Source organism: Tachypleus tridentatus, chromosome 7, assembly GCF_004210375.1.
Source record: "Tachypleus tridentatus isolate NWPU-2018 chromosome 7, ASM421037v1, whole genome shotgun sequence".
In the NCBI taxonomy this organism is placed as follows: Eukaryota; Metazoa; Arthropoda; class Merostomata; order Xiphosura; family Limulidae; genus Tachypleus; species Tachypleus tridentatus.
The window spans coordinates 69,017,760-69,045,381 of NC_134831.1; the positions used below are offsets into that span (position 1 = coordinate 69,017,760).

At 35.0% G+C, this 27,622-nt stretch overlaps 1 protein-coding gene across 1 annotated transcript in view; it reads right to left on the minus strand.

Annotated features, from left to right (window-relative positions):
• LOC143255904 (voltage-gated delayed rectifier potassium channel KCNH8-like) overlaps nucleotides 1–27,622 on the minus strand; it is a 54,890-nt gene that overhangs the window by 1,415 nt on the left and 25,853 nt on the right. Inside the window, exons 8-14 of the mRNA XM_076512299.1 lie at nucleotides 19,678–19,882; nucleotides 16,018–16,200; nucleotides 10,900–11,099; nucleotides 5,287–5,536; nucleotides 3,535–3,752; nucleotides 1,514–1,659; nucleotides 939–1,072 (exon numbers count right to left, since the gene is read on the minus strand). Of these exons, the coding sequence (XP_076368414.1) occupies nucleotides 939–1,072; nucleotides 1,514–1,659; nucleotides 3,535–3,752; nucleotides 5,287–5,536; nucleotides 10,900–11,099; nucleotides 16,018–16,200; nucleotides 19,678–19,882 (1,336 nt within the window). The remainder of the gene's footprint in view (nucleotides 1–938; nucleotides 1,073–1,513; nucleotides 1,660–3,534; nucleotides 3,753–5,286; nucleotides 5,537–10,899; nucleotides 11,100–16,017; nucleotides 16,201–19,677; nucleotides 19,883–27,622) is intronic.

A 27,622-nucleotide genomic window follows, 5' to 3' on the forward strand; every position in this document is an offset into this window, starting at 1 on the left:
TTGCCAGAGCTGTGAATGTCCACCCAAGCACCATCACAAGGCTATGGAATCGTCACCAACAACATGGATCAACTTGTGACCGTCCACGATCTGGCAGACCTCGTGTGACCACGCCCGCACAAGATCGCTACATCCGGTTACGTCACCTTCGGGATAAGACCACCACTGCGACGTCTACTGCCTCAACCATACCAGGGCTGCGTAGGATTTCCAATCAGACCGTACGCAACCGTCGACGAGATTTTTAGGCCCCATGTGCAACCCATCATGGTGAACGTCAACAACATTTTTCAACATAACAACGCCCGTCCTCACACAGCCCAACTCACCACTGTCTTCTTGAGACACCACAACATCAACGTTCTTCCCTGGCCCTCCAGATCACCAGATTTAAACCCCATCGAACATCTTTGGGACGAGTTGAACCGACGTCTGCGACGGCGACAACCTCAACCGCAGACTCTACCTCAGCTTGCAGCAGCTTTGCAGGCTGAGTGGACAGCTATTCCACAGGATGTGATTCGTCATCTTATCGCTTCCATGGGCAGGAGATGCCAAGCAGTTATTGATGCTCACGGGGGTCATACTCGTTATTGACGTTGAGCGACGTTAAACGTCAACTAGTGAGCGTGGACTTCGCCTTTGCAGACTTTGGATGTTCAGCAGTGAATGTGCAAAGTTTCACACATGTCATACAGAACTACCCGGAATAAACTTGTTAACAATATGTCTCAAATTTTGCCTTTTGCGTTTCTTTTTTTGAAGAGTATAGTAACCTATTTCTCAATTTATCTAAAACCAGTCACCTATTCCTCATACATTGATGTATCATCACAGCTCTTGAGAACTATGTCTCAGGAGTTAATTTTGTTTTATATAAACACTTTAATTCATTTCCACGTGTGACTAGATAAATAAAAAAACAAGTTGATAGTTACCAATATTAGGATGGGTCGCCACAGTTCTTAGTTCACTGTATTTTGATGGTGACCGATCAGTTGATAAACGTCGATTTTGATGAAAAGGAAAATCCGAAGTATTACGAGTCTTACCTTCCCAAGTCGCCTCTTCTCTAAAGAGTTGAAAAATGTGTACGTTACACAATACATTATCATAAGAGTTTTACCATTACAAACAATAGAAAACAAATATTTGATAATTTTGTACATAAATTTGTTTAATCCAATTATGGGGATTAGCTATTAGTTTGTTACGTAACACAACTTTAAATTCCCCTTTTACAGATCTTACTCTACATTCTTTCATAGCTGCTACATATAATACTTCCTTTATAACACTAATAAGAAGTTACGCTGAGTAATATTACACAGGTTTAAATAGACGTTGAAACAATGCGAGGTGCTTTTAACAGTCTGTTGATAAAACAAAATGTTTTTGTTGTTGTTTTTTAATTATACCAATGAAGATTAAAGCCTGATTTAACAATCTGGATGTAAATTGTTAAAATAGCACTTAATAGTTTGTTGATAAATAGGGCCTCGTAGCGACATACCTTTGAAAAGGACGACATGTATTCTTCTTTACAGGAGTGCCAGGAGCCGGGGACAGCAGTGGTGAAGCTTGATTACTATCGTCATTTTCGTCGTCCTCTGATATTGACGGCAGAACTGAAGAATATGTTCCATTTATAACTTCGTCCTCGTGAGAAAGAAAAGAAACAGATAAGGGTCGAACACGTTTAGTGAGTTATAAAATAAGTTAGCTTACATTCCAACCAGTTTCTCGAGAAGTAGGACGAAAATGTTAAATATGTTTTTGTGAAACATGAAAACTGACTATAATCCAAATCTACATTCCAAGGTAAGAGAGAAAACTCGCGCATCCAGAACCAATACTTCAAACTTTCTTTAAAAGGTAGCTGCAAATTAAATTCATGTTCTTAAAAACCGATTATTTAAATTTCTTAAATGTTCTCAGAGTTAAAGCCCAGTTGGTTAAAAGCCTGAACAAAAAAAGAAACGGTATGTACTCTAAACCTAACTTAATAGTGACAGACAAGTTGTATCAAAAATACTTACACACAAAAAAAAACTAACGAAATAACAAACCTGTAATCACGACGTTGTAAAAAACTGTGAATACGTGAATTTACGCCGTACTTGTATAATTTTATGTTTATTACTTTCCTTAATTACTAGTCAACATGATTATGCAAAAAATACAAAACACTGGTAATTATATTTCTTACCCGATATCCATAGTATCAACAAGATATTTTCTTGACTTAAAAAAAAACTTGTTTTTATATATAGAGGCAGGTTCGATTACAGTCCAGCACGCAAACTGCTTAATGAAAGAGAGAAATTGGTTACGGGTAGCCGCATAAGAGGCGGCGGGTGCTGACAAGTGGTTGCTCTTTTTCTAGTCAGCAGTTCCAAATTAGGGATGGTTAGGTTTGAAAACCTTCATGGTTTCCTACCTCGTGATCAGCTCCCGTTTCGCATGCAGTTAAAGTCGAAACTTTCTGTATTTTATTGCTTAGATTTTACTACCTTCGTTAAGAATCTCTGTGGATATACGACAATCAGGATATATTTCATGGTTTAAAACAAAGAATCTTTCAGACTTACGAACCTCACAAGTAATGTGTTAGATAATATTCATAATGACGGGTGATAACTCTGTGAAGGCACAACGAGTTACCTTGAAATACAGAAAGAGCGAAAACAACTGTTAGATAATATGTGGTCAACGTTTCGACTAAATAACACTTACTGGTATTAAGGAAGAGAATAAAAGATGTGTTATAATTCGGTTCATAGAATCAGAAGAAATATGAATTGTTCTACTGAGACTGACAAAAATGAACATTTTGATCAAGATACGAAAACAGCCCTTAAACTAAGAAGTTCGATACAGTGATATATTCGTATGGGAACTTAACACCATATGAGAACGATTTGCATATGGTAATAAAATAGCCTGTAGGAGCAATGCGATAACGCAGAGAATGTAAATAGTTTTGTGGATGGATTTTTATGATATCTGAAAGTTTCTCACGTAGTTGAAAATGTACTGCTGTCCTTCAGAAAAGCTCGTCCTGGAGGGACATCACAATATTTGACAACAGCATGCAGCCACGAGAGACGCAGAAAACGATCGACCGGGAAAAGCCAATAGCGACAAAGAACCATTAATATCGTTGTAATAAATTGTTATTAATCATCAGTAAAGGTCTAAATCTGAAAGGTCAAAGCATCATGTTTAACATACACTTACAACACAGTACAGAAATTGAAGAACGAAGTATTGTTTACAAACTAGTATGAAAACTAAAGATCAAAGTATTGTACTTAAAATATTTTTACAACATATTATATAAACTAAAGAATAAAATATTGTGTTTAACATATTCTTGCAAAATAGTATAGAAACTAAAGAACAAAGTATTGTATTTAAAATATTCTTACAAAATAGTATAGAAACTAAAGAACAAAGTGTTTTATTAACATTTCCTTATAACTATACTTCGTATAACAACTGGTAATTTCAAACAATCTTTCGTTTGTTTACCTCATCAGTTCCTTCCCTGAGGTTAAATGTTAAGTCGAGAAGAATGTCGTGAGTAAAACTCTCTGCAAATTCAGGATAAAGTTTCAGGACTTCTCTCAGTCCAGGAATATAGATGCTCTTCAGGTCGCAATAGGTCAAGGCTTTCACATCACTGGTGGACTTGAGGCTGGACTCACTCATTTCCATCGTGATGTCACAACCTACCAAATCACCTTTTCCTAGACACAGCAGATATTTTCTAAATTATAACTACATCCAGTGTGATATTTCTACCATTACATTTCTTATCGTAACACAGAGATCCAGAGGGCAAACAGCGCCATTCGAGTTATTAGTTTTTATACATTTTACCCATATTACTTTAAACTTAAAATTTGGAGAGAAAAAAAAAAAGGCTTATAATACTTAATCAGAATCTCATTTCCCTTTTCGAAAAATGGTCCAATTTAAAATATATATCATTTTTCATTTTGAACTAATTTTGACATAATAATGCTCTTATCTTTCATCTCAAAATCACGAAACAAATTATAAAAATGTGTTACAGCAGCAATGTCCTGCTAGTGTTTGTGAATAAAACAATTGACAAAAACTATCCTGCCTGTCTGCAGAACCCAACAATATAAGTAACTCATCTAATACTTACGCCTAATGCTGAAATAATGTGATTGTCTGATTTATGAAGTCTTGCGCGAAAACAAACATCGCTAATACTTAACTCCCGAAGAAAGGAGGTCTACCTCATAATGAAGTGTTAATAAAAATACCAAATCTAATTCTCATGTCTAATTACTTTAAAAAGATTGACAAAAATTGAAGCTTAATAACTTAATTTAGTTCGCATCTAAACCAATCGTGTTCAAGTAACTGACGAAATAAACAGCGTCTCGTTAATTACTATATTTGTCGTATCCCAGCTGGCCTGATAGGCTTCGTCGGCACTGGATATGATAAATGTTGTGTGGTGAATATATTATTAGATATTGTTCGGTGTTTACCAAAACCAAAATATAATCCAGATAAGTGAACTGAAGTAAAAGATAGCCCAGTCCATCTGGGGCATTATAAATTGTAATTAGTAAATAAAGTGTTGGGACAACATGGCTAAAATATTTGATCTTTAACAAGCAATTCCAAATTTCGCTTTTTTAAGTATGTTTCTCCAGAACTTGTACTAAAAAAATATTTAAGTCGTTTGTGATATCATTAGTTTCTAGCTTGTCTTTCATGACTTGCTTCATGGAACGTACTAATAACAAGTGCACTAAAGACGAGTTTTAATTTACAACAATCTCGCCATAAACTAAACATACAATGAATGAATTTCCTCATCAAACTATTTTAAGTGTTAGACTGATGTAAGTTTTATTTAATCTGTAACTACTGAGTAGTGAAAAGTCGGGTGTGGCCTAGTATACAACGTGCACAAATTATGTGGCGTTCCGTTGTCGCAAAAACTTGGTCCGCACTTTGGAGTCGTGAATGCACTCTAAAGATTATCCCTCACTTCTTTCTTACGTAATAGAAGTCTAAGAAGTCAGTACTGTTGACTAAATATTTTCTTTCTAGCCTATCGCCTCAAAGTTAGAGGCAACTATGAACAGATAGAAATCCCTTGTGAAACCCTACGTGAAAATATCATTGTTTTGGGGAATAGTTACATTTACACTTCTCGTTAATAATAGTATATGTTGAAAGAATGTATCTGTAGACGAAACGGGTTTGATTATTATGGTTGGAATCCTTACTTACCTAAGATAGCAACTACCATGTTACTCTGAAGAACTTCCATGGAACCATTACATACAAGGTACAGATAACTAAGTGCGTCTCCTGTGTGCACCAGGTACTCTCCAGGGGCGCAGAAGTTGCTTTTTATATGATGTGACAGCTGCTTTAAACACCCTTGAGGCGCTGGTTCAAATATTGGAAGTGACAGCATTTCCTTGTTTAAATGCATTGAAACATCTCCTCGAAGTTCGTCTGGAAATTCCCTGAGAATCTTCAACAGACAGCAATATATATATATATATATATAGAATGACTTTAAATATTTTGGAAAAAAAGAATGGGTTTAATAACTGGCCAATTAAAGACCAAAGTAACGAAAAATACTTTAATTATACTTTATATATAATTTTATATAAAATAGAGTTGGTGAAAATCCGACTAAGTAAAGCCAACGTAACAAAAATGCTTGTGGTTATTAAGCCTATTCCAAGGGGTTTTTCTTTTTAAGACAGCGGTTCCTCAAAAGGAAAACAGGATTTACCTGCAAAAGTATTTAAGTTGCATTTCTGAAGAATGATTCTACTCCATCATTAGTTTTATAAAGAAAATTGTTGTTTTTGCTATCTATTTCCTGTATTTCTGAATAAAATTAAAGACTTCATTGTGCAAGAAAGAAAAAACTACACATGTTAAGTGTATATTATTTTGACTATTGCTAGGGCAATAATAAGTTTTTAAAATTATTAAAGAGGTAAAACTTAAATACGACTATCGATGATATGTATTAAATAAAAGATACAAATAAAAAGGGTTAACTGCACTTTGTATCAACAATTACTATACGCTAGTGCAGTGATATAACACTGAAGTTACGAATCGTGGCGCTACGATAGACACGACTGTGTTACAGTTATGAAAAAAGCTACCCAATGAGTTCTCTATGCTCTGCCCACTACAAGTATCGAAGCACGGTTTCTAGCGTTGTAAGTTACGCAGACATACCACTGTCCCACTAAAAAATGATCGGTATGTCTAGCACCTATATACAGTCATATGAAAAAGTTAGGACACCCTATGAAAGCCTGTGTATTTTTGTAACATTTTTGGATATATAGATATTTAATCTCAATTTTAACAATACTGAGAGACTATAGGAATATAACTAAACAATTAAAACTGAAGAAAAGACTTTTCAAGATCTTCTGTAAATGTAATTCTACAAAAAACTGAGGAAAAGTTAGGACACCCCCACATTTATTCCCACTTAAAATGGCTCAACTCACATACAGGTGTATCACACCAGGTGCACATGATTAGAAGATCGTTACTCAGCATTTTGAATGAGGCTTGCTCTATTTAAACCTCAGACATTTAGTTTGTGTGCTCCTGACTGTTGAAGTGAGAGTGAGCACCATGGTGAAAGCAAAAGAGCTGTCTGAGGCCTTCAGAAAAAAATTGTAGCAGTTTATGAGTCTGGTAAGGAATTTAAAAAGATCCAAAAAAATTTTGAATTCAGCCATTCCACTGTCCAGAAAATAGTCAACAAATGGAGGGCTTTCAAAACAACTGCCAACATGCCCAGGTCTGGTCGTCCAAGCAAGTTCACCCCGAGAGAAGACCTCAAGATGCTAAAAGAGGTCTCCAAACATCCTAACATGTCATCACAGGACCTACAGTAGGCTCTGGCTACTGTTGATGTGAAAGTGCATGCCTCTACAATTAGAAAGAGACTGCACAAGTTTAACTTGCATGGGAGGTGTGCAACGAAGAAACCTTTGCTCTCTAAGAGAAACATCAAGGCCAGAGTTAAGTTTGCCAGAGAGAATGTAGACAAAGACCAGGACTTCTGTAATAATGTTCTTTGGACAGATGAGTCCAAAATTGAATTATTTGGACACCAGAACAGAGGCCATGTTTGGTGTAAACCAAATACAGCATTCCAGGAAAAGAACCTCAAACCAACTGTGAAGCATGGAGGTGAAAGTGTCATGGTTTGGGGCTGCTTTGCTGCAGCAGGACCTGGACAGCTCACAATCATAGAATCCACCATGAATTCTACTGTGTATCAGAGGGTGCTTGAGGATCATGTGAGACTATCTGTAAGAAAATTAAAGCTGAAGTGGAACTGGACTCTGCAACATGACAATTACCCAAAACATATCAGTAAATCCACCAAGGACTAACTGAAAACTAAAAAATGGAGAGACCTGGAATGGTCAAGTCAAAGCCCAGATCTTAATCCCATTGAGATGCTGTGGTACAGCATTGAAACGGGCTGTACATGCAAAAAAAAACAAACCTCAAACATCTCACAGCTGAAAGAATTCTACATTGAGGAGTGGGGCAAATTTTCTTCAGACCAATGTCAGAGACTGGTAGATGGCTACAAGAAGTGTCTCACTGCAGTTATTTCAGCCTCTTAGGGGGTAACACTAGCTATTAGGGGGTAGGGTGTCCTAACTTTTTCCTCAGTTAGAATATGCATTTTTGTAGAATTACATTTACAGAAGATCTTGAAAAGTCTTTTTCTTCAGTTTTAATTGTTCAGTTATATTCCGAAAATCTCTCAGTATTGTTAAAATTGAGCTTAAATATCTATATATCCAAAAATGTTACAAAAATACACAGGTTTTCATAGGGTGTCCTAACCTTTTCACATGACTGTATATTTCGTTTGGTTTGTTGGTTGTTATTGGATGTCAAACAATGGGCTGTTTGTGCTGTGTCCACTACAAATATTGAAACTAGGTTTTAAGCGTCATAAGCTTTCAGATTATTCTCGGAGGACATATATATATATTTTGTTCATGAGAAATTTCAAACCATTCACCACGGATAAATTCATGCCTGAAGATTTTTGTAACAGCCTTTCTACGGAAAGATATTCACAACAATAGATTGTTGTTAAACTATGTAGAGACAAGGGATGCGATGTTTTGAAGAAAAGAACCTTTTAATATTCTCAATGAAACCTAATAATCGGCACGAGAGAAAGCTTAGCACAGTAACGAGTTCCCAACTTGCACTCCAAACCAAAAAAAAAAACTCTAATCATAACAGTGAATCTGAGCATATCTCATGGTTACCATTAACGAGGTAAGAAACAAAGATTTGTTGTTTGTTTTCAGTTAATAACGACACTAAACAATGGACTATCTCTGTTCTGCTCACCACAGGTATCGAAATTCGGTTTCTAGCGATGTGAGTTCGCAAATATACCACTGTGCCGCTAGGGGCACAAGGATTTGTAGTTGATGACAAACTTCTTGCAGCCACACTTCGAAAACAACAGCAGCTTTTATGACTAAAGAAACTGAAATGACAACAAATGACATTGGATCAAATATCTTTAAAGTTTCATGATGCACCTTCAATGGACTTTTATGTCATAATCCGTTCTGCTTAAAAGTCGCTTTGAGAACCAACCTACAGAGAAAGGTTTAAGGAAAGAGGAGAGAAGTGTTCTAAGAATAACTTTAGAGTCCTTCGCAGAAGCTCACTTCAATAAAATTTGTGATGCGAAGTAACAGAGATATTGTTTGGTTGTGACGGATAAGCCACCAGAATGAATCTAATCAACAGTGGAGGAAGCAGTTCCGAGGGCAGAACGTGAACATCACTTTTATAAAGCGCAACTAACCACAGTATATGAACAATTTCCGTTCAATGCTAGACTGGCTTTGAAAATAAATTATTGTTTTACCATGTACGGATATTTCAAGAAACGTGGCTGTACACAAACGTGAAAAAACATACTATAGAAATAATATTACAACAATATGAAAATTTAGCTTTATAAATTTTCTTTTGTCGATTTTATGTTTTACGCTCTTTCTTGCTATCAGTTCGATACATTCAAAATTAATTAATTTAGCAACTAAGACTGATTGCCATTTTTATTACATAAAAATAATAAACTATCTTCAAAAAAGTTACTTAACGGGCTATTGATTTTTATGACAAATCATCATCCATGCACTTTGGTTCTTATAAAACAGTTAACAGGTTTTAATGATTCAGAATTTTAGGTATAGTGATTAGAATGTTACAGAAAAAGTGTCAAAAATAGTTAAAACCAAAGACAGTAGCTGTTTGTTTATTGAACGTTGCATATTTTATAAAGATGCAACTTGTGAAAAGTTCAGTTTATTTGTTATGATGCGATCGGTTTGGTTTGTTTTGAATTTTGCGCAAAGCTACACGAAGGCTATCTATGCTAGCTCTCCCTAATTTAGCAGTGTAAGACTAGAGGGAAGGCAGCTTGTTTACCAACGAATAGTGGGATTGACCGTCACATTATAGTGCCCCCACTGCTGAAAGGGCGAGCATGTTTGGTGTGGCGGGGATTCGAACCCGCGACCCTCGGATTACAAATGAAGTGCCTTAACCACCTGGCCATGCCGAGCCCATTACGTAAGCTATTAAACTATAATATAACAAGCTGTAATTATTTTTAATTACTTTGAACACTAGCTGTTTCTTGGGACCTAAGCCCAATCTTTTCGGTAGCTAGTGATTATATGCATTTTTTTTTCGGTACGTGTACCTGTTTTATAGTTTTATGGGTTAAACAAGTATGACCTCGCGTGTCTCTTCAATTCAGCTGTAGAGTGATTTGCTTGTGTGTTAATCTGGCTTGACTAGAAGTGCTTCACAGACACTGCTATTTAAAACCTCCTTCTGAGGTTGGAGAAGGTGACTTTATAAAGAGGTATTCTCACTTGTATAATAATTTCAAAATAAGTTAGTACGAAAGAATGAAACTTCGTTTGTTTGGATGAATGCTTTATTTTCTGAGAGCCTGTCAACTTCAAATGACTAACGAATTCGAAGTTACAATAGTTGTCCAGCGACACACCATTGAATGTTTAAGCATTCTAATAATGGTAGCTTTTGGTACAGAAACCTCCCTAAATAAATAATTAACAAAATTATATGTGATTAGGTAACATTTTGATTAAAAAAAACAAGATGTAATTTTACATTTTCATAATTTCTAAGAAACTATAGTTTTTCAAAGCAAGTGTTATAAAACATAACAGGTGGTCAGGGAGCCATCTGATGATCAAAAGTTCGAATCCCTGTCCCACCAAGTATGCTCGCCTTTTTATCCGTAGGGACGTTATAATATTAGGGTAAATCCTACTATTTATTGATAAAAGAGTAGCCCCAAGAGTTGGCGTGATGGCTAGGTGCCTTCCCTCTAGTCTTTCATTGCTAAATTAGGGAAGGCTAACGCAGATAGACCTCATGTAGCTCTACGCGAAATTCAAAAATAATTTCACGAGGGCTACCTTCGCTAGCCGTCTCTAATTTAGAAGTGTAAGACTAGAAAGAAGGCAGCTAGTCATCATCACTAGTCTTATTAAATATGGTTGAACTTGTAAGTATATCATTTTAATTATGAAGAAAATCGACTTTAAAAATATCTGAAGGAGTAAAAATTTTGAATTCTGTTGCGTTTAAAAGTTATATTTTAAATTAAAATATAACAAAATAGGTGTTCTTTACATTTTAACTGAAGGTAGGGGCCCACTCTGCAGGTAACGGAGAAAAGTTCCATGGTGGATATGTAGTGTAATAAGACAACGTGTACATGTCTACATCCAAGTACGAGAAAGTAATGTCACATACCTCATGTTGGTCAATTCCGTTGTTCAACGCCCACGTGGTTTGAAAATAGTCTAACATTCTCTGTCGCAACTCTTTCGAAATCTGATGTAGTCTGAAAAAGTCCTTTAAATCTCTTAGTTTCGTCTGGTACTGAGAACGCCTTGAATACATCCGTTGTATAATCGCAGTTACATTTCCAAACACAACAGCATGCATTAGGGCTAAAAAGAAAACGTTAGTTGGTGTCAGTACCTAATAATGTAATTCCCATAGCAAAATGTACTCGAATTAGAAGAACAGTCCACAATGTATCTCTTTTAAGCAAGTTCGGGATTATTTCAAAAACATCAACATAAAAACAAAACATTTGTACTTCCTTAATTAATATCAAACAGTAGCCACTTGAGCGAATCACTTATTAGGTTGAGGAATAATTCGTGAGGAATTGCATTACATGCAAGACTATACAATACTTCAATGCATGAACACATTACACCCAAAACATTTATTATGATACTTTATTTCATGTAATACCTAGGTATATAGTATGCATTGTTTTAAACGAAATTGCAAGATATTAAATGCGAAAAGCAGATGGTGTCGAAAATGCTCGATTTTGTCCACTTGACATTCCATTTAATGAGCTGAAAATGAAAACAAAAATTAAAGACATATGAAAATCAAACACACCATCTATTAGAACAAAAAATTATCTACCAAATGACATGAAATATTTTTATATAAAAAAATATATTATGAATATATTTTTGTAACTTGAGAAAACGCTCACGAATTATTTCTCAACCCAATATAATCTTGTGCACACGTCTGCCTACACACCAGTACTAGAGTAAACTATTCTACAAATTTGAACGTGGGTTTGAGAAATGACGTCTTGTTTTATTAAATACAAGAGTTTAATTAAAATATGTGAGCGAGGCTATTGTAAGGAGAATAGCACACTGATTTCCAACCTTTTTTCACTTCACACGATAGTAAAAGCTTTCGAAACATTAGGAGTGTGCTGATTTATAGGCCTATACCATACAACATATGTGCTATAGATGTGAAATACATAATTATAGTTAGGGTTGCGAAAACAAGTTTAGAAAGGATTTAGAATTTTAATAATATGACAATTTATTTAGGAATAATTGTATATTCAATAGATGTTTCTGAAGACCAGCAGTTGGGAACCGTGGAAATAGTGTCAGTTGTCGTTATGTTTGGCATTGCTTTAGAAATATAGTTTTCAATAAGTGGTTAAATTTACCATAGGACTATTTTAAACAGATTTTCTAAGAGTCCAGGACTAACTTGAACTATTTCAAAGAATTGTTTGTTTGTTTTGGAATTTCGCACAAAGCCACTCGAGGGCTATCTGTGCTAGCCGTCCCTAATTTAGCAGAGTAAGACTAGAGGGAAGGCAGCTAGTCATCACCACCCACCACCAACTCTTGGGCTACTCTTTTACCAACGAATAGTGGGATTGACCATCACATTATAACGCCCCCACGGTTGGGAGGGCGAGTATGTTTAGCGCTACGCGGATGCGAACCCGCGACCCTCAGATTACAAGTCGCACGCCTTAACGCGCTTGGCAATGCCGGGCCTATATTTCAAAGAAATCTGTTTACATTAGGACTAAATGGAATTGTCCTAAACAAGCCATATTATTCCAATACTAATGAAAAACCAACTTTAAACAGGGATATTCAAAACAGAAGATTCTGTTAAGTGTGCTTAAACCTACTCTAAATAAAAGCTCATATACAGAGGAATCATTTGGGAGGCTTCTCTTCTTAAGATCGAAAGAAGCCACAAGCGACAGTTTCTGTGAGACATTTATAGTCTCACCAAGTTAACACACACGCACAGCTCACGCCATAGCGTAGGGCCCACAACTGACTTGAGGTCCCCCCGAGGTCATTCTTTCTTTGCTCCCATCCCCAAAACTTTTGCGAAAGCGCACTCATCAGGACTGAAAGAGTCGTAAGTTTTTATCTTATCAGATTATTCCAAGTCTTCTTTCACCTGTTTATATCAGGACTAACAAAACGTAATAAGTTCTTATCTTATCAGATTTATACAGGGTTTCTTTCACCAGTCAATGTTAGGACTGAAAAAAATATATTCGAGGCTTTAATTGAGAAATAAATATCGAACTTCTCTAATCTGTTTACATTGGAACTTTTAGGAGTATTCTAATCATAGAAGGTTACGATCTGTGTTTCAATTAACGTCAGAACTAAATGGCATTATTTCAAACTCGGGTATTTATGACAGAAGCAATTCAGCCTATGTGAATTCGAAACTAATTAGACACATTTATCACATTAACTTCATAAGACTTTTCAAAACTCATAACTTTGCAATATGGTTATATAGGACCGTTCTAAGATTAAATTTACATTAGGACTAAATATAAGAAAAAAAATCTTAAGACAGAACTAAATCTGACTTACTTTTATAGATACAAACTTGCACCTTGAATTATTAGAATAATTGTAACAATACCAGCTTCACCAAGGCCAAACATGTACAATTTTCAACAGGCCCTTTTATTCTAAAATAATCTATGACTATTTCAAACGTATTTTTTAATAAGATGGGCTCTATAGGATGCGTTGAGTTATTTACTATTATTCTTACTTCACCCCTGAATAAGGAAGATTTACTTTCCTGGTCATTTACTTTGATTTTTAATTCACTCCTGAATAAGTAAGGTGGTCTAGGTTCCTGGATCATTTACTCTGATTTCTATTTCATACCTGAATAAAACCGGTGTACTTTCTTCCAAAAGCGTTCTGTTTGACGTGTTTCTTTTGTTAATATCTATCTAATTTTTGACCATATATGATTTATTAGTCATGGGTGTAACTAGGAATTTTTGAGAGGCTTAGTTTCTGTTCGTGGTGCAACTTTATTAGATATCTGTACGTTGTGTGCACACACGTAAAACTGCACGTGTCATGATGAATAATTTGCGTTGAAATAAATATTCATGCAAGCTTTGAAAATAAAAGAATTGTATTTTAATCCTTACATAACTGAAGCTGACGTGTACGTCATAGTTACACATATATAAATCGCTTGTTAATAACTAATTTGCATCTTATGATATATGATACAACGTCGACATTCGAGCCCTCCGGTTTAAGTATTGTATCGAACTAGCTTCTTAGTACCTGATGTATGTAACAATGTATTTTCTTTCTTTATCGTGTTTAATTATCATTAATATCACGTGTACATTTGGTTTTCTGATAAAGTTAAAGCAAAACGTTATCGACTTTATTAAAGTTTTGGGAGCACCGTTAAACTGGATCCGTAATGAGTTATTTTAGCATGCGTTTGCGTCATAGATTTCTGAGAAACACAGTAATGGTATGAAATACAATTTCAACTTTGTTCCCATGCAGTATTCAAAGCGTAATGAACACTTAAGTCGAGATGTGAGAGCTTTCGTAAAGGTTCTCTAATTTCAAAATCACTCAACACGATCAATCTTTAACTTCATGACACGCTGAAACGAATCTATTATAAAAATTTGGATTTTTTATTAGAAGAAGAAACCAGACTTCCAATACTACATCAGAGCACAAAGTACTTGAAGTTTATTATACTAGAACATGTCCGTTAATGATCTGAGTACTACTCTCAGATTAATACAAAATTTTGTAAAGTGTCTGTTAGCTTCAAAAAGCACCTTACAGATATTAATAGAGAGAAAGCTATCATCTAAACTTACGGTTCAGGTGATTCCTCATCATGTCATCAAGGAACATGTCACAACAAGTACTTGCTGTTACTTGAATAAAACAACATGTTACTACAAGTAGTTCTTGTTAACTGTGTAAAGAAACATGTCACTACAAGTAGTTTTTGTTACCTGTGTAAAGAAACATGTTACTACAAGTAGTTCTTGTTATCTGTGTAAAGAAACATGTTACTACAAGTAGTTCTTGTTATCTGTGTAAAGAAATATGTCAATACAAGTAGTTCTTGTTATCTGTGTAAAGAAACATGTTACTACAAGTAGTTCTTGTTATCTGTGTAAAGAAACATGTTACTACAAGTAGTTCTTGTTATCTGTGTAAAAGAACATACCACAATAAGTAGTTTTTGTTACCTGTGTAAAGAAATATGTCAATACAAGTAGTTCTTGTTACATGTGTAAAAGAACATGACGCTTCAAGTAGTTGTTATTATCTGTGTAAAGGAGCATGCCACTATACGTACTGTTAACTGTACAAAGAAACATTCCGCTTGATGTAGTTGTTGTTACCTGTGTAGAACAAGATTCCGCCACAAGTAGTTGTCGTTACCTGTGTAAAGGAACATGCTGCTGCTAGTAGTGTTGTTACTTGTGTAATGGACATGCCGCTGAAAGCAGTTGTTGTTATCTGTATAAAGAAACAAGTCACTACAAGTAGTTGTTGTTATCTGTGTAAAGAAACATGTTGTTTCAAGTTGTTGTTGTTACCTCTGTAAAGGAAAATGCTGCTAAAAGTAGTTGTTGTCACCTGTATAAAACAACATGCCGCTTCAGTTATTGTGGTTATTACCTGCATAAAGAAACATACCGTTACAACTAGTTGTTGTTACCTATGTAAAGTAACATGTTTCTCAGTACAGTGGACAACAACTACTTGTAGCGGCATGTTCCTTTACATAGGTAACAACAACTAGTTGTAGCGGTATGTTTCTTTATGCAGGTGTTGTTTTATACATGTAACAGCATGCCGCTACAAGTAGCTGTTGTTACCTGTGTAAAACAAGATGGCGCTATAAGTAGTTGTTACATGTGTAAAGGAACATGCCGCTAAAAGTCGTTGTTGTTACCTGTAAAGAAACATGCTACAGTTACTCGTGACTACCATATACTTTTGTATAAATTACAACAGGTTAGCATAATGCCAGTAACTATGTTGATTAGTTTTAAACATTTTCGTAGTTCTAGTGGCGTGTTTTTCAGAAAACTTCGAGGATGGAGTTTCAGTTGTATTCTCTGTAGTGTACTTCTTTCATTCTGGTGTGAAGACATCTATCACCTTGTATTCTGCAAAGTGTAAGGGCAACTTACCCTCGACAAATCACACTCTTAGGCTGTTTGAAACCAAGAGAGAAACGTCTTACCTCCAATCAACATAGTAAGAATGGAGAACACTTTTTCTGCGTTGGTGTTAGCTGATACGTTTCCGAAGCCTACACTTGTAAGACTACTGGTGGTGAAATAGAGGGCAGTGACGTAGGCTGTGGCGGTGTCTGTAAAGTTAACGACGTCACTGCCGATTTTATCAGAGAGTTGGTGCAGCCACCCTGAAAAAATCGGATCACGAAAAGAAACAAATATGAGTGAAAAAACTAAATATGCAAACTAAAAATATAAAACTAAAACTAGGACATAAATAGGTAGGAATTATGTATGTTAGAATAAAAACACGAAAGAAATTTCAACATTTTCACTAATATTTACATAAAACTTCAAATTAAATTTGATGCAAACGCAACATTTTTAACACTTATATCAATATACCATTTAATCTTCTTTATATACAAGTTTAACTGATTACACAGCACTTATTTTACATAACTTACATATGGTCGCATAATCAGTGGTTGACTTCTTGACTACGATATAACCAAAGTTAGATTTTTTTACCTTAGTACAGTCTAGGTAAGTATTACCAATTTTATTAGTTTGAACATAGGTATAACAAGTGGTGTCTCCTGATCAGATATTTTGATTATTAGCTTGTAAAGTGACTTCTCAAATCTACAAGCGTGTTTATTATTGTTATTTTAAAACACAAAACGAAAGATTCAAATTGATATTGGTTTGGAATTGAATTAACTATTTCTAATATCTTATTACATGTATATCTTATTGTTTCATGCTATCCTTACCTTGGATAATAATTGCATAATTTTAAATTTATTACAAAATATATCCAAAAGTAGTTGTTTTTCGTGCACTATCACCAGTTTCATGGTACGTAAATTCAGTCTTACAATATCTCAGTAATAAGTCTGAGGTCCTTATAAAGCTAAAAGGCCCGGCATGGCCAGGTGAGTTAAGGCTTTCGACTCGTAATCTGAGAGTAGCGGGTTCGAATCCCGGTCGCACCAAATATGCTTGCCCTTTCAGCCGTCGGGGCGTTATAATGTGACGGTCAATCCCACTATTCGTTGGTAAAAAAAAAAGTAGCCCAAGAGTTGGCGGTGGGTAGCGATGACTAGCTGCCTTCCCTCTAGTCTTACACTGCTAAATTAGGAACGGCTAGCGCAGATAGCCCTCGAGTAGCTTTGTGTAAAACTAAAAAAACAAACAAATAAATAAAAGCTAAAAATTGGGCTTAGATACCAACCGTGAGTAGAGAATCGATAGCCCATTGAGCGAGCATCTTCACGTTCAATAACAAACATACAAGTCATAACTTCACAGCTTTGTCTGCATAATTTAACTTTTTCTTTAGCCGTATAAAAACCTGCGGCCGTGTTCATAACATAACAATACTAAGTGATTGAAATACCAAAGACAAAGTGAAAGCAAGCATGTGTTATAAATTATAGAGTAGAATATTTCCTGAAAGATACGAATTGTGCACAATAAGACCACAAATCAACGATCAAGAAAAGCACATACGTATTTATTTATCTGTTTAAACACAAAGTTGAGCAATGGTCTATCTGCACTGTACTCGTTATAGGAATCGAACTCACAATTTTAACGCTATAATCTTGATTTTACCGATCAACCACCCATCGTGTAGAGAAACAAATCTTAGAAGAAGAAAAGTATTACATAATTAACAATAAAAAACTTGTTTGTTTGAAGTTAAGCGCAAAACAACACAATGAACTATTGGTGCTCTGCCCACCACGGGTGTCGAAATCCAGATTCGAGCGTTGTGAGTCCGAAGTAATTTCGCTGTGCCACTAGAGAGAATGTGAAGATATGATGTATACGGTTTTTTCTCAAAATAAAACAGTAGAGATTGTAATCTAGTTTATTTTGGTGTTTATGTTCAAGTATAAAGCTACATAAGAGGACAGTTTCATTGTGCTCACCGCAGGTATCAAGCCAAGATTTTTAGAGTTATAAGTACAAATTAATCGGGACATTTGCTTTGGAAAAACAGGATGTGCCATAATGAAAATATTCATCTTTCTTATCGTTACAATAAGTATTAAATTATTAAAATGTTCAAATTGCTTTTTATGTATTTCAGTAAAGTATTCCCCGTCACTCCAAACATGCTCGCCCTTTCAGCCTAGGAGTGTTATAATGTGACGGTCAATCCCATTATACGTTGATAAAGGAGTAGCCCAAGAGTTGGCGGTGGGTGGTGATGACTAGCTGGCTTCCCTTTAGTCTCACACTGCTAAATTAGGGATGATTAACGCAGATAGCCCTCGTGTAGCTTTTCACGAAATTCAAAAACAAAACAAACAGTAAGGTATTTTATACTTAAAATACGCACTTCTAATGTATTCCCCAATTAATGGCAAACAAAGTTGACACGTTTGACATGAACGTTTTACCCAACAAATATTCATCATCCGCTAAAGAAGACAGTTTTCTAATAAAGGTCTTTTAAAATTTAACGTAGAAAAAAACAACTCTTAAATGCAGCAGATTGTTTAACAAAAAAAACGAAGGGTGGAAGGTTTCAGCACATTCTGTTTTGTAAGCAATGAGAAATTTTTCCATAGGTTAACTGTTTTCAATGCATACATCACATTATTGAGAAAAATGGTGAATATAAACGACATTGTTTCGCGTGCTGTATTAAAACAAGTCGTGGAATCACAACAGATGGCGCGTTTGACTCTCATCCTTATACATTTTCCCAATGAATAGTTTGACAGTTTGAAAACAGGCATTTTCAAACTATGAAGAAAACGTAGTTTAAAATATATAGTTATGGTAATCATAATTTCGGTCAATCCTTTAAAAGAAAAGTTTTGTTTTGTTTTTTACACAATAAACATATTCTTATGGTCGGTTTTGAAAACTGGTTTTCAGTGGGTCATCAGTAAGTCTAAGGACTTATAATGTTAGAAACAACTACAACTGCTACAAATGCTCTAGAGTTTTCATGCACAGCAACCCACAGTCATGCCCAACTTAGAAATGATAGGTCGACTAAAGAGACAGCAACTGGCCAACAGTACCAACGGACAATTCTTGAACTACTCTAGTCAATCCGAATAATGGGGATCTGATACTTACTCTGATAGAACACCCAAAATCAGATCAATGTGTCGCAGATCGTGAAACCTAGGCTTAACGAGTACACTAACCACTAGGTTGTCCTTTGCCCTCTTCTTACGGACAGAACGTGGCTGATGGTTGATGTTCCAGGCTAGCTGCGGATTGGTGGGTTCAAGGTTTGAGACGTGATATATCGTTGAACACGTTCCGTAAATCATTTGGGGGCGTTATAGTTTTGACAATTAATCTTACCATTTGGTCAAGAGTAACTACACATAGATGGCTAGTAGCGTTAACTGGCTAATCTCTTTCTAGTTAACAATTTTAAATTAATTATGTTACACCTCAACCTCAGGGTCTCTACCAGCCTGTGTAGTCCACGTGCCACATAAGGTTGAACACATTAAATCTTACTTTTAATGTTTCATAAACAAAAAAATTAGGTTCAATATTTACAGGGTTAAAGCTGTATTTTGAATTACTTAAAAGTATGAAAAATCACGGCTAGATTAAGGCTAAAATATCAATTTACATAACAGGATACAATTGTAATTATTAAACAAGAGAGATTATCTCACCCACATCCCAGTTGGCTGGGTTGATTTCGATTTCTTCCAGTGCGATGACGTACCATATACAGGCTAACCAATGAGAAACCAATGAAAACATTAGCATCAAAAGGGTAAGAATAATGGCGCTGTACTGAGAGTATCTGTCCATCTTCTGAAGAAGTCGAGCAAGACGAAGAAGTCGAGTAAGTTTCAACAGGTGCATTGATGTATCCTGAAAATGGAACAGAACTGAAAGGAGAGCAAAGAAAAAGGATGCTAGTGAACGTTTCTGCTTTCTAGTAGAATAATGACTTCTGACTGTTACACTGAATAAGCTAGAGCGCTGTTGTGAACTGTATGTTTTATATACACAATTTGCTTAGACAAAAAATATATAGAAGAAAACACTGTCGTTAGAAGACTAATTATGAATGTTCGAGCTGCTCATCCACATAATTTAGTAAGTGTTGATTACTGTTAACATAAGAAAAAGAGGATAGTATATTGAGAAAATCTAAGTTTAATGTTCACTATTTTAACCGCAAACAGACTCGGGACAATTGTTGATATTTTCATCAAATCCAAAAACTGTCAGTCAACATTGAATCGCCAAGCTGTAAGATGGTATAGTCAGGGATGTTTAGGAAGCCTTAGGGACTTAAATAAATGCATCCTATGTATGCCTCTCCGTTGAACTTTGTACAATGTTGCATATTATTATTTATTCCGGAGGAGCCCCCCAGTTTATTATTTAAAAGTTAATTGAATGCCAATATGTATTAAAGTTATGATGCATGCCGACAAATTTGATACACACAATTTTCTTTCTTAACACAAATATATTTTAATATACAAACAATAATAAAATTTATATTAACGGTTATTACAACGAACATTTATAAGACAATTTCTCCAGAGATTTCTTTGTCAGATTTATTGGCTAAATCATTAACCTTTTCAATAGAAAGCACTGAAAATTTCATCGGCTCTTTTAAAGGTTATCACACGTCACTCAAATATGCCTTCCAGCTAGCTTTCAAACAAGAACGTGTCTGTTCTGTATAGAACTTCGCGTTGACATTTCTGAACCTTCTCTTAGAGCACATTTTACTAAAAGCGATGTTTCAATTTTCACATGCTAGTTTCAATTATACCAATAATAAATACCAGCTGAGTAGAAATGTGCAGTGCAACATTACACTTTCTAAAGAGGTTATCAATTCTGTTCAAAATTAAACTAAGGTAATTTATAAATTATTTAAGGCAATTTTATATATCAAACGGACTGGAAGTACATGTCATAAAATGGATACAAAGAAAGTTAAAACTTATTATGACTAGAATACATTTAAACCATTCAGATAATTACCCTGGTTGATGATAATATTTCGAAACATCACGTACTCGATAACGTTTACTTTTTAATTCAGACCTCATTTTATCCACAGTTGTGTCAAAGAACACATTAGTATACGCTTAAAACTGATTACATAGAATATTACGTCTGAGTAAACACTACTCAGTATTTATCATTTTGATTCACTGTAGTCGGTTTCTTTATTTTTGGGGCTCTGTATGATCAGTATTTATCATTTTGATTCACTGTAGTCGGTTTCTTTATTTTCGTTGTAAGGGCGCTCGACTCGCATTTCTGAGAGTCGCGGGTTCATGTCCCCGTCACATCAAAACTATCTCGTCCTTTCAGTCGTTGGGGCGTTATAATGTACGAGCAGTTCGTTGGTAAAAGAGTAGCCCAAGAGTTGGCGGTGGGTGGTGATGACTAGCTGCCTTCCCTCTAGTCTTACACTGCTTAATTAGGGACGGCTAGTGCAGATAGCCCTCGTGTAGCTTTGTGTGAAATTCAAAAACAAACATACACCTCACCAGTATACTTAGTTTGATATTTCAGTTATTATTATTTTATTTTATTTAACATCCGGGTATTTTAATTATTTCAACTCTTTATATTTTCCTAGAATTTGTTTAACTTAGATAACTTAGTTCAACTATTCTTGGATAAAGTAAAAGGTTTATCTTTTTATTTTTGTTCTGCCAATTCGGTTTTCCATGAATTTTCGGATAATCTTAACAAAATGACAAACGCTTTCCGACGAAATGTCAACTAAGTTTTCTTAACGTTTTGTCAAGTCGGCAGTTGTCGATAGTGTTACAACCGGCAACTGTGGGTTAACGTTCCAGAAATACGATCCAAAAATCTTTTATGAAGTAACCAAAGATAGTTTTCCCTAAATCTGACCAAAACTTTCAACTGTGACTCGAATATCAAAACCTGGAATATTCAGTTTAATTTTTACTTCTACGTAAACGCTGTAAACGTTGTTTGTAGATGAGCTTGTATTTTTTGTCTAAAATAAACTACATATTAACGAAAACAATACAATTAGTAAACAGAAATAAGTATTCACTCAGCTCTTGGCTCTTCTGGTACGAAACGTTTATGTTGGTATTACTGATTGTTTATCTTAACGATTCGGAGTTAAACCCGTCTTTAAGACTCGACTACATTCTTTACAAATAAACATTTGTGTTTGACAGTTAAGCCAACAGAAGGACGTTTGCCCGATACGTATCGATGTGTTTCAGATTCCTTTTCTTTTTCAGACGCGCGTCTGTGTGTGTGTGTTTAGAGACTTCTTTTCTTTTGATATACAGAGTATTTTCAAGCAACATGCTTATATCCATTACAAAAAGCATACATTGTTTTCGTAATCGGTGTTCTAGTGTAAATATCGACTGATAGTAAAAAATTAAATCGAATAAATTTAACGTTAAAATTCCAATTATTTTCTTCGGTAAAAATGTATCGTGAACTGATATATCATTTTTTTCCTTTTATGTCTCATCTTACTTATGCTGTAAAATTATTTACATTTAGTTGTATTGTAAAAGCATTTCGTTTACACACACAGATAACACTAACGAACGTTGTCAACTGTACAAAGTGCACATTACTGTTAAAGTACTCAGAAGCTAGATATTTACTGGGTTGGGAGGGCTCAATCACAATGTGATTTTTCTGAGAGGTGTTGTGCTCAAACTTCCCTAGTGAGACAGTGGTAAATTTACGGACTTTCACCGCTAAAATACAGGATTCGATTCCCTGTAGTAGACACGGCGGATATAATCTAATGAGGCTTTGCTCTAAAAACAAACGAATCTTATGGTGAGAAACTTTGGGAACATAAAATCTGGAATTTGGTTCTTACTTTAGCCTTTTTGCTTTCACCAGCTAAGGAATTAACTAGCACTTACGCGCTCAGTAGCCCACAACTCCTTCCTATGGAATTATTTCACAACTCCAAGCAGATATATTAGAAACCGATTTTCCTCTCTTGTCTCAAGCATATAATATCTAATATTAAGATTCACAGTAAGTACAGTTGTAAGGCTTAACTCTAGCGAAGGCGTTTAATATCAACGCTCTAAAATTTGACGCTTTCTATATTAAAAACTCGAGTATGTCATTGAATTCTGTCACCAAAGATAACTACTCTCTCTGTAGTGATGTACTAATGTACTTCGGTTTATATTATGTTCAAATATTTTACCTGGATCGTCTCAGATAAATGTAAAAATATACATACTCTTATATCGTACTTTCTACTCTTAAAATATGGTATGAGTTTTTATGGCAATGGGACGCCCACAGAGACCTTGAGGTTTAACGTTTGACACCCTCATCGTGTTACACCCAGTCCAATTTAGCCTAAAGTCAAAGTTTGATACTTTCTCTACAAAACGTCTGTATTACATTAAGATAGCCCAGAACTAAAGGGGTGTGTAATAAGAGTATTATTATTATAATAAATTTGTAAAGATCTGTTTGTTTAACATAAGAATATGCACATATAACTGTATAAAAATATTATGCAAAGATACGTAGGCATTGAGTTTTGTTTCTCTCTAGGTACGTGCTCGTTGTGTGAAAAAAACTGATGGTTGTGGGGTACATTCGTGATGAAACTACTTATATGGTAACTGGACAAAAGTCATAAAACTTAACTTTACATGCATCAGTCATATCTCTCTTAATAAGCTTCGAAATCTGGTCACAAGATACCATCACTAACTATTTCCGTTTAGAAAAATTAATAAGACGCTAAATTTTGCTTGTTTGGAGTTTCTAATGTACTGTGTTAGAAGCTATGATACTAACTTTTTTTATAGTCCAACCCCAGGGACTGGCAACCTGTGGCTCTTTAAGGAAATTTTGGCAGCTTTCAGATTATCTGCTGTGTTCATCAAATGAAATCGAATCCCTGATTTTAGCGTGTAAATTCGAAGACTTATCAATGTACCACTAGGAGTAACCGGTTGTTTTTTTTAACGTTAACCCGTTAGAGCATGTTATGGCTCTCGAAATGTTTTGGTCTAAAACCAAAACAAACAAAATAGTTCTTTTTGAAGGGTTACCGGCCCCTGACTCTACCCCTTTAGATCTCGTGGCTTCTGAGCGAATATTCTTCACAGAAGTTTGAATACGGGTTTTCTCAAGCTGTAAATTCACTCACAGAGTCGCTTCCAGTGGCACAGCTTCAGTAACACCAGGTATGCAACCAGCTGCGACATCCTTTACAATACTGTAACATATTTAAACTCCTGACTTGACACAAATACTCCCATATGCTGTTATTGTTGATGATTCTCGTCCAACTTACTTCCTCACGTGAAAACACTAATATTTTCCCCTCATTCCATCACAATTAACTGTGTATCTCCGAAACAGATATTTTTCAGATGAATTATTCCTGGTACAGCATATGTTGAGGACGGTCCAGACTGGATCACACACGTCATCTCGAGTATGACCCAGCGATGTTCCTTCTCCAGCATTTCATACCTTTCTTTTTTGTTCTGGATTCTTACCCCAACATCTGGAGAAATTATATTACTTTACCTTTATTAAAATTCAGTAAGCCTCCAGAAGGTGTCGGTTTTGTCGTCCAATCATTATTGTAGGTGTCCTCAGTGAATCATTTTAGTCCACCTACTCCTTAGATTTATCGTTTATCGTCAACTCCTGCTTTTTACCCATGCTCTGATTCATCCACAACTATCGACAATGAAAGTACTTCTAAAATTATCAAATTCTATCTGTAATGATTTTAACACGAACATGACTTCAGGTGACTTTTTTATTTTGAAAGAATTTTTAATCCTGTCTGGTACCATGGTTTGCTATACAAATTACGAAACTTGACACTACCACTTACCTACATCCGAATTACCAACTCATTTCTTCGTGGAGTTGTTTCTCTTGAGAATACTACACCTCGATCAATTAACCGTTTGTGGTGAAGTTCATTAAACCTCTGTTCTTTCACTTCTGTATATTATTTATGTTGTTGTGATGTTTAAACTGATGTGTCCTGTTCAGTTGTACCAATACGTTGATTGTACTACTTATATTAACACCTGTAAGACTATTTTTATTTCCAGTAAAGCTCTTCATTAAATACCTTTTTTGTTTTAAAGTCGTCACTGGTATTTTACCTTTTATGGCACACAAAAAAACAGATATTTTATTTGGTTCTAATAAGACAAAGTTTAGGCCACATTGCATCCCTTTGTTATTTAAAGTCAGCATTAAGAACGTTACCATTTAGGTCTTTGACACTGTTTAAAACCTAGGTGTCGTCATCGAAAAACATTTAACTTGGAAAGCTCAGATGATGATTCGCAATCACAAAGTCACTCAATGTCTCAATATCTTACAATAACTAACTGTATTTTACTTTTGGGTTTCAAACTTATCATTATTTTATATATATATAAATCCTTTGTCCAACTCTCTATAAGATAATACTACCCAGATTTCTACTTCTTTTACCTTTTATGTATGTCTTTTGGTTTTGAACAGCCATGGTGTATGGATACCTTTCAACATTACTCTTCCCTCCTTTAACTTTATACCTATGTAAACTTCGTACCAAATATATTCAGTGATGTAAATGTAATATTTTCTGATGGAAACTCTTGCCATCAGCAGCTAATCTTTTAAATTCGCATGCTTTATTGCTTCCAGATGATAGTCCTAACTATTTAGATATCTCAGTGCCAAATTTGTCCAATTATTTCCCCGAAAGGAGACTGAAAGCGGCCTGAAGGGTTGCCTTTTTTTTAAACCATTCGTACTACAGTAGTGTGTTACCTGTCTGTCAGTCAGTAGTCACTAAAGTGACGTCAAATAAGGGATGCTTAATATTGCAATTTGAACAGTAAAATATGCTCATGTCATGGATCACGAGAAGAATTATGTCCTCTGTAGGCTACAACACAGCATGACATATAAACATATAGTGTTTATTTTCAGTATCATCAAATCTCTTGGTCTAATAAGGGCAGGGCCCTTCAATGCCCGCCAGCTCCCTGAGTACGGAATGAAATAAAAAGGAAATAAAACATATATATTTTAGAGCAAAGACACATTGGACTATGTGCTGTATCTATCATGGGAAATCGAAATTGGTATTTTAGCTGTGTAAGTTTGTAGACTAACCGCTATCTCACTTGAAGACTGTTAACAAGAGACACAGAAGTCAAGGATTCTCAACAGAAGACCATAAATATATGAAACCGTTTTATAGAGGGTTCAAAGGCTGTAATTATGTAAAACAATAACATAAGGACGTAACTCCCACTTAAGAACTGAAAAATATTAGTTGTTTATTAATTAATAATACAGTTTTTATTGTACAACATATGGCTATAAAACAAAATTTTTAGCAGCAGAATGTAAATATGTGATTAACATAGAATTACAAAAACATGTTACTATTTAACATAAAAATAACTGTAAACTTCGGTTTGCTTAACAAAGTAATATAAAAGAAAATTGTTTAACATAAGATTGTAAACATTTGGTTGTTTACTATTTAATAGATTAACCATACAGTTTTGGTTTTTGGACACAGGGATATATACACAGGATTTTCAATGATAGAATAGAAACATGTAATTAACAGATGATAAAAACGTAACTGTTAAGCATGTAGAACTGTAAACCTTTAGATGTGTAACATAAGACTATAAAATATGACTGTTTAACTTGTAGAACTGTAAACATTTTGTTGTTTAACACAAGATTATAAAGATGTGAGTGTTTAACTTGTAGAACTGTAAGCCTTTAGTTGTTTAACACGAGGTTATAAAGATGTGACTGTTTAACTTGTAGAACTGTAAACCTTTAGTTGATTAACACAAGACTATAAAGATGTGACTATTTAACTTGTAGGACTGTAAACGTTTAGTTGTTTAATACAATACCATGAATATGTGTCTGTTTAGTATTTGATAGGCGAATCATAGGTGTGATTGTTGGACAGAGGGATAGAGAGAGAGGACTTTTAATAATGGAATATAAAAAAGATGTGTTTAAAAGAAAACTACAAAGATGCTCCAGGTAATTCATACAAATATAGAAAGTTAAAGGCAGGTTAACTGCACCTATCTGTGACGTCACTATATATAATTGTGTTCAAAGCCTGATAAACTCCGAAAAGAAAAGAAAACCGTTATTATATACACAACTGAATTCGTACTGATAATACAAGCAACAACTCAATAAATCTCATGAACAAAAGTTATATTGTTTGACTTCATAGATATGGATGGTGCAAATACTACAAGAACACTCTTTAAAAAACACTGAGCTTATAAAGATGCTACAGGGACAATTCTTTCAAACACATCCAGCATATAAAGATGCTACAGGGACAATTCTTTCAAGCACATTCAGCATATAAAGATGCTACAGGAACAGTTCTTTCAAACACATCCAGCATATAAAGATGCTACAGGGACAATTCTTTCAAACACATCCACTACATAAAGATGCTGCAAGGACAGTTCTTAGAGGTACAGCTAACATGAGTGGATGTTACATGAACAGCCTTTATAAACGCACTCAACGCATGGAAGTACTACATGATCAGTTCTAATAAACACATCA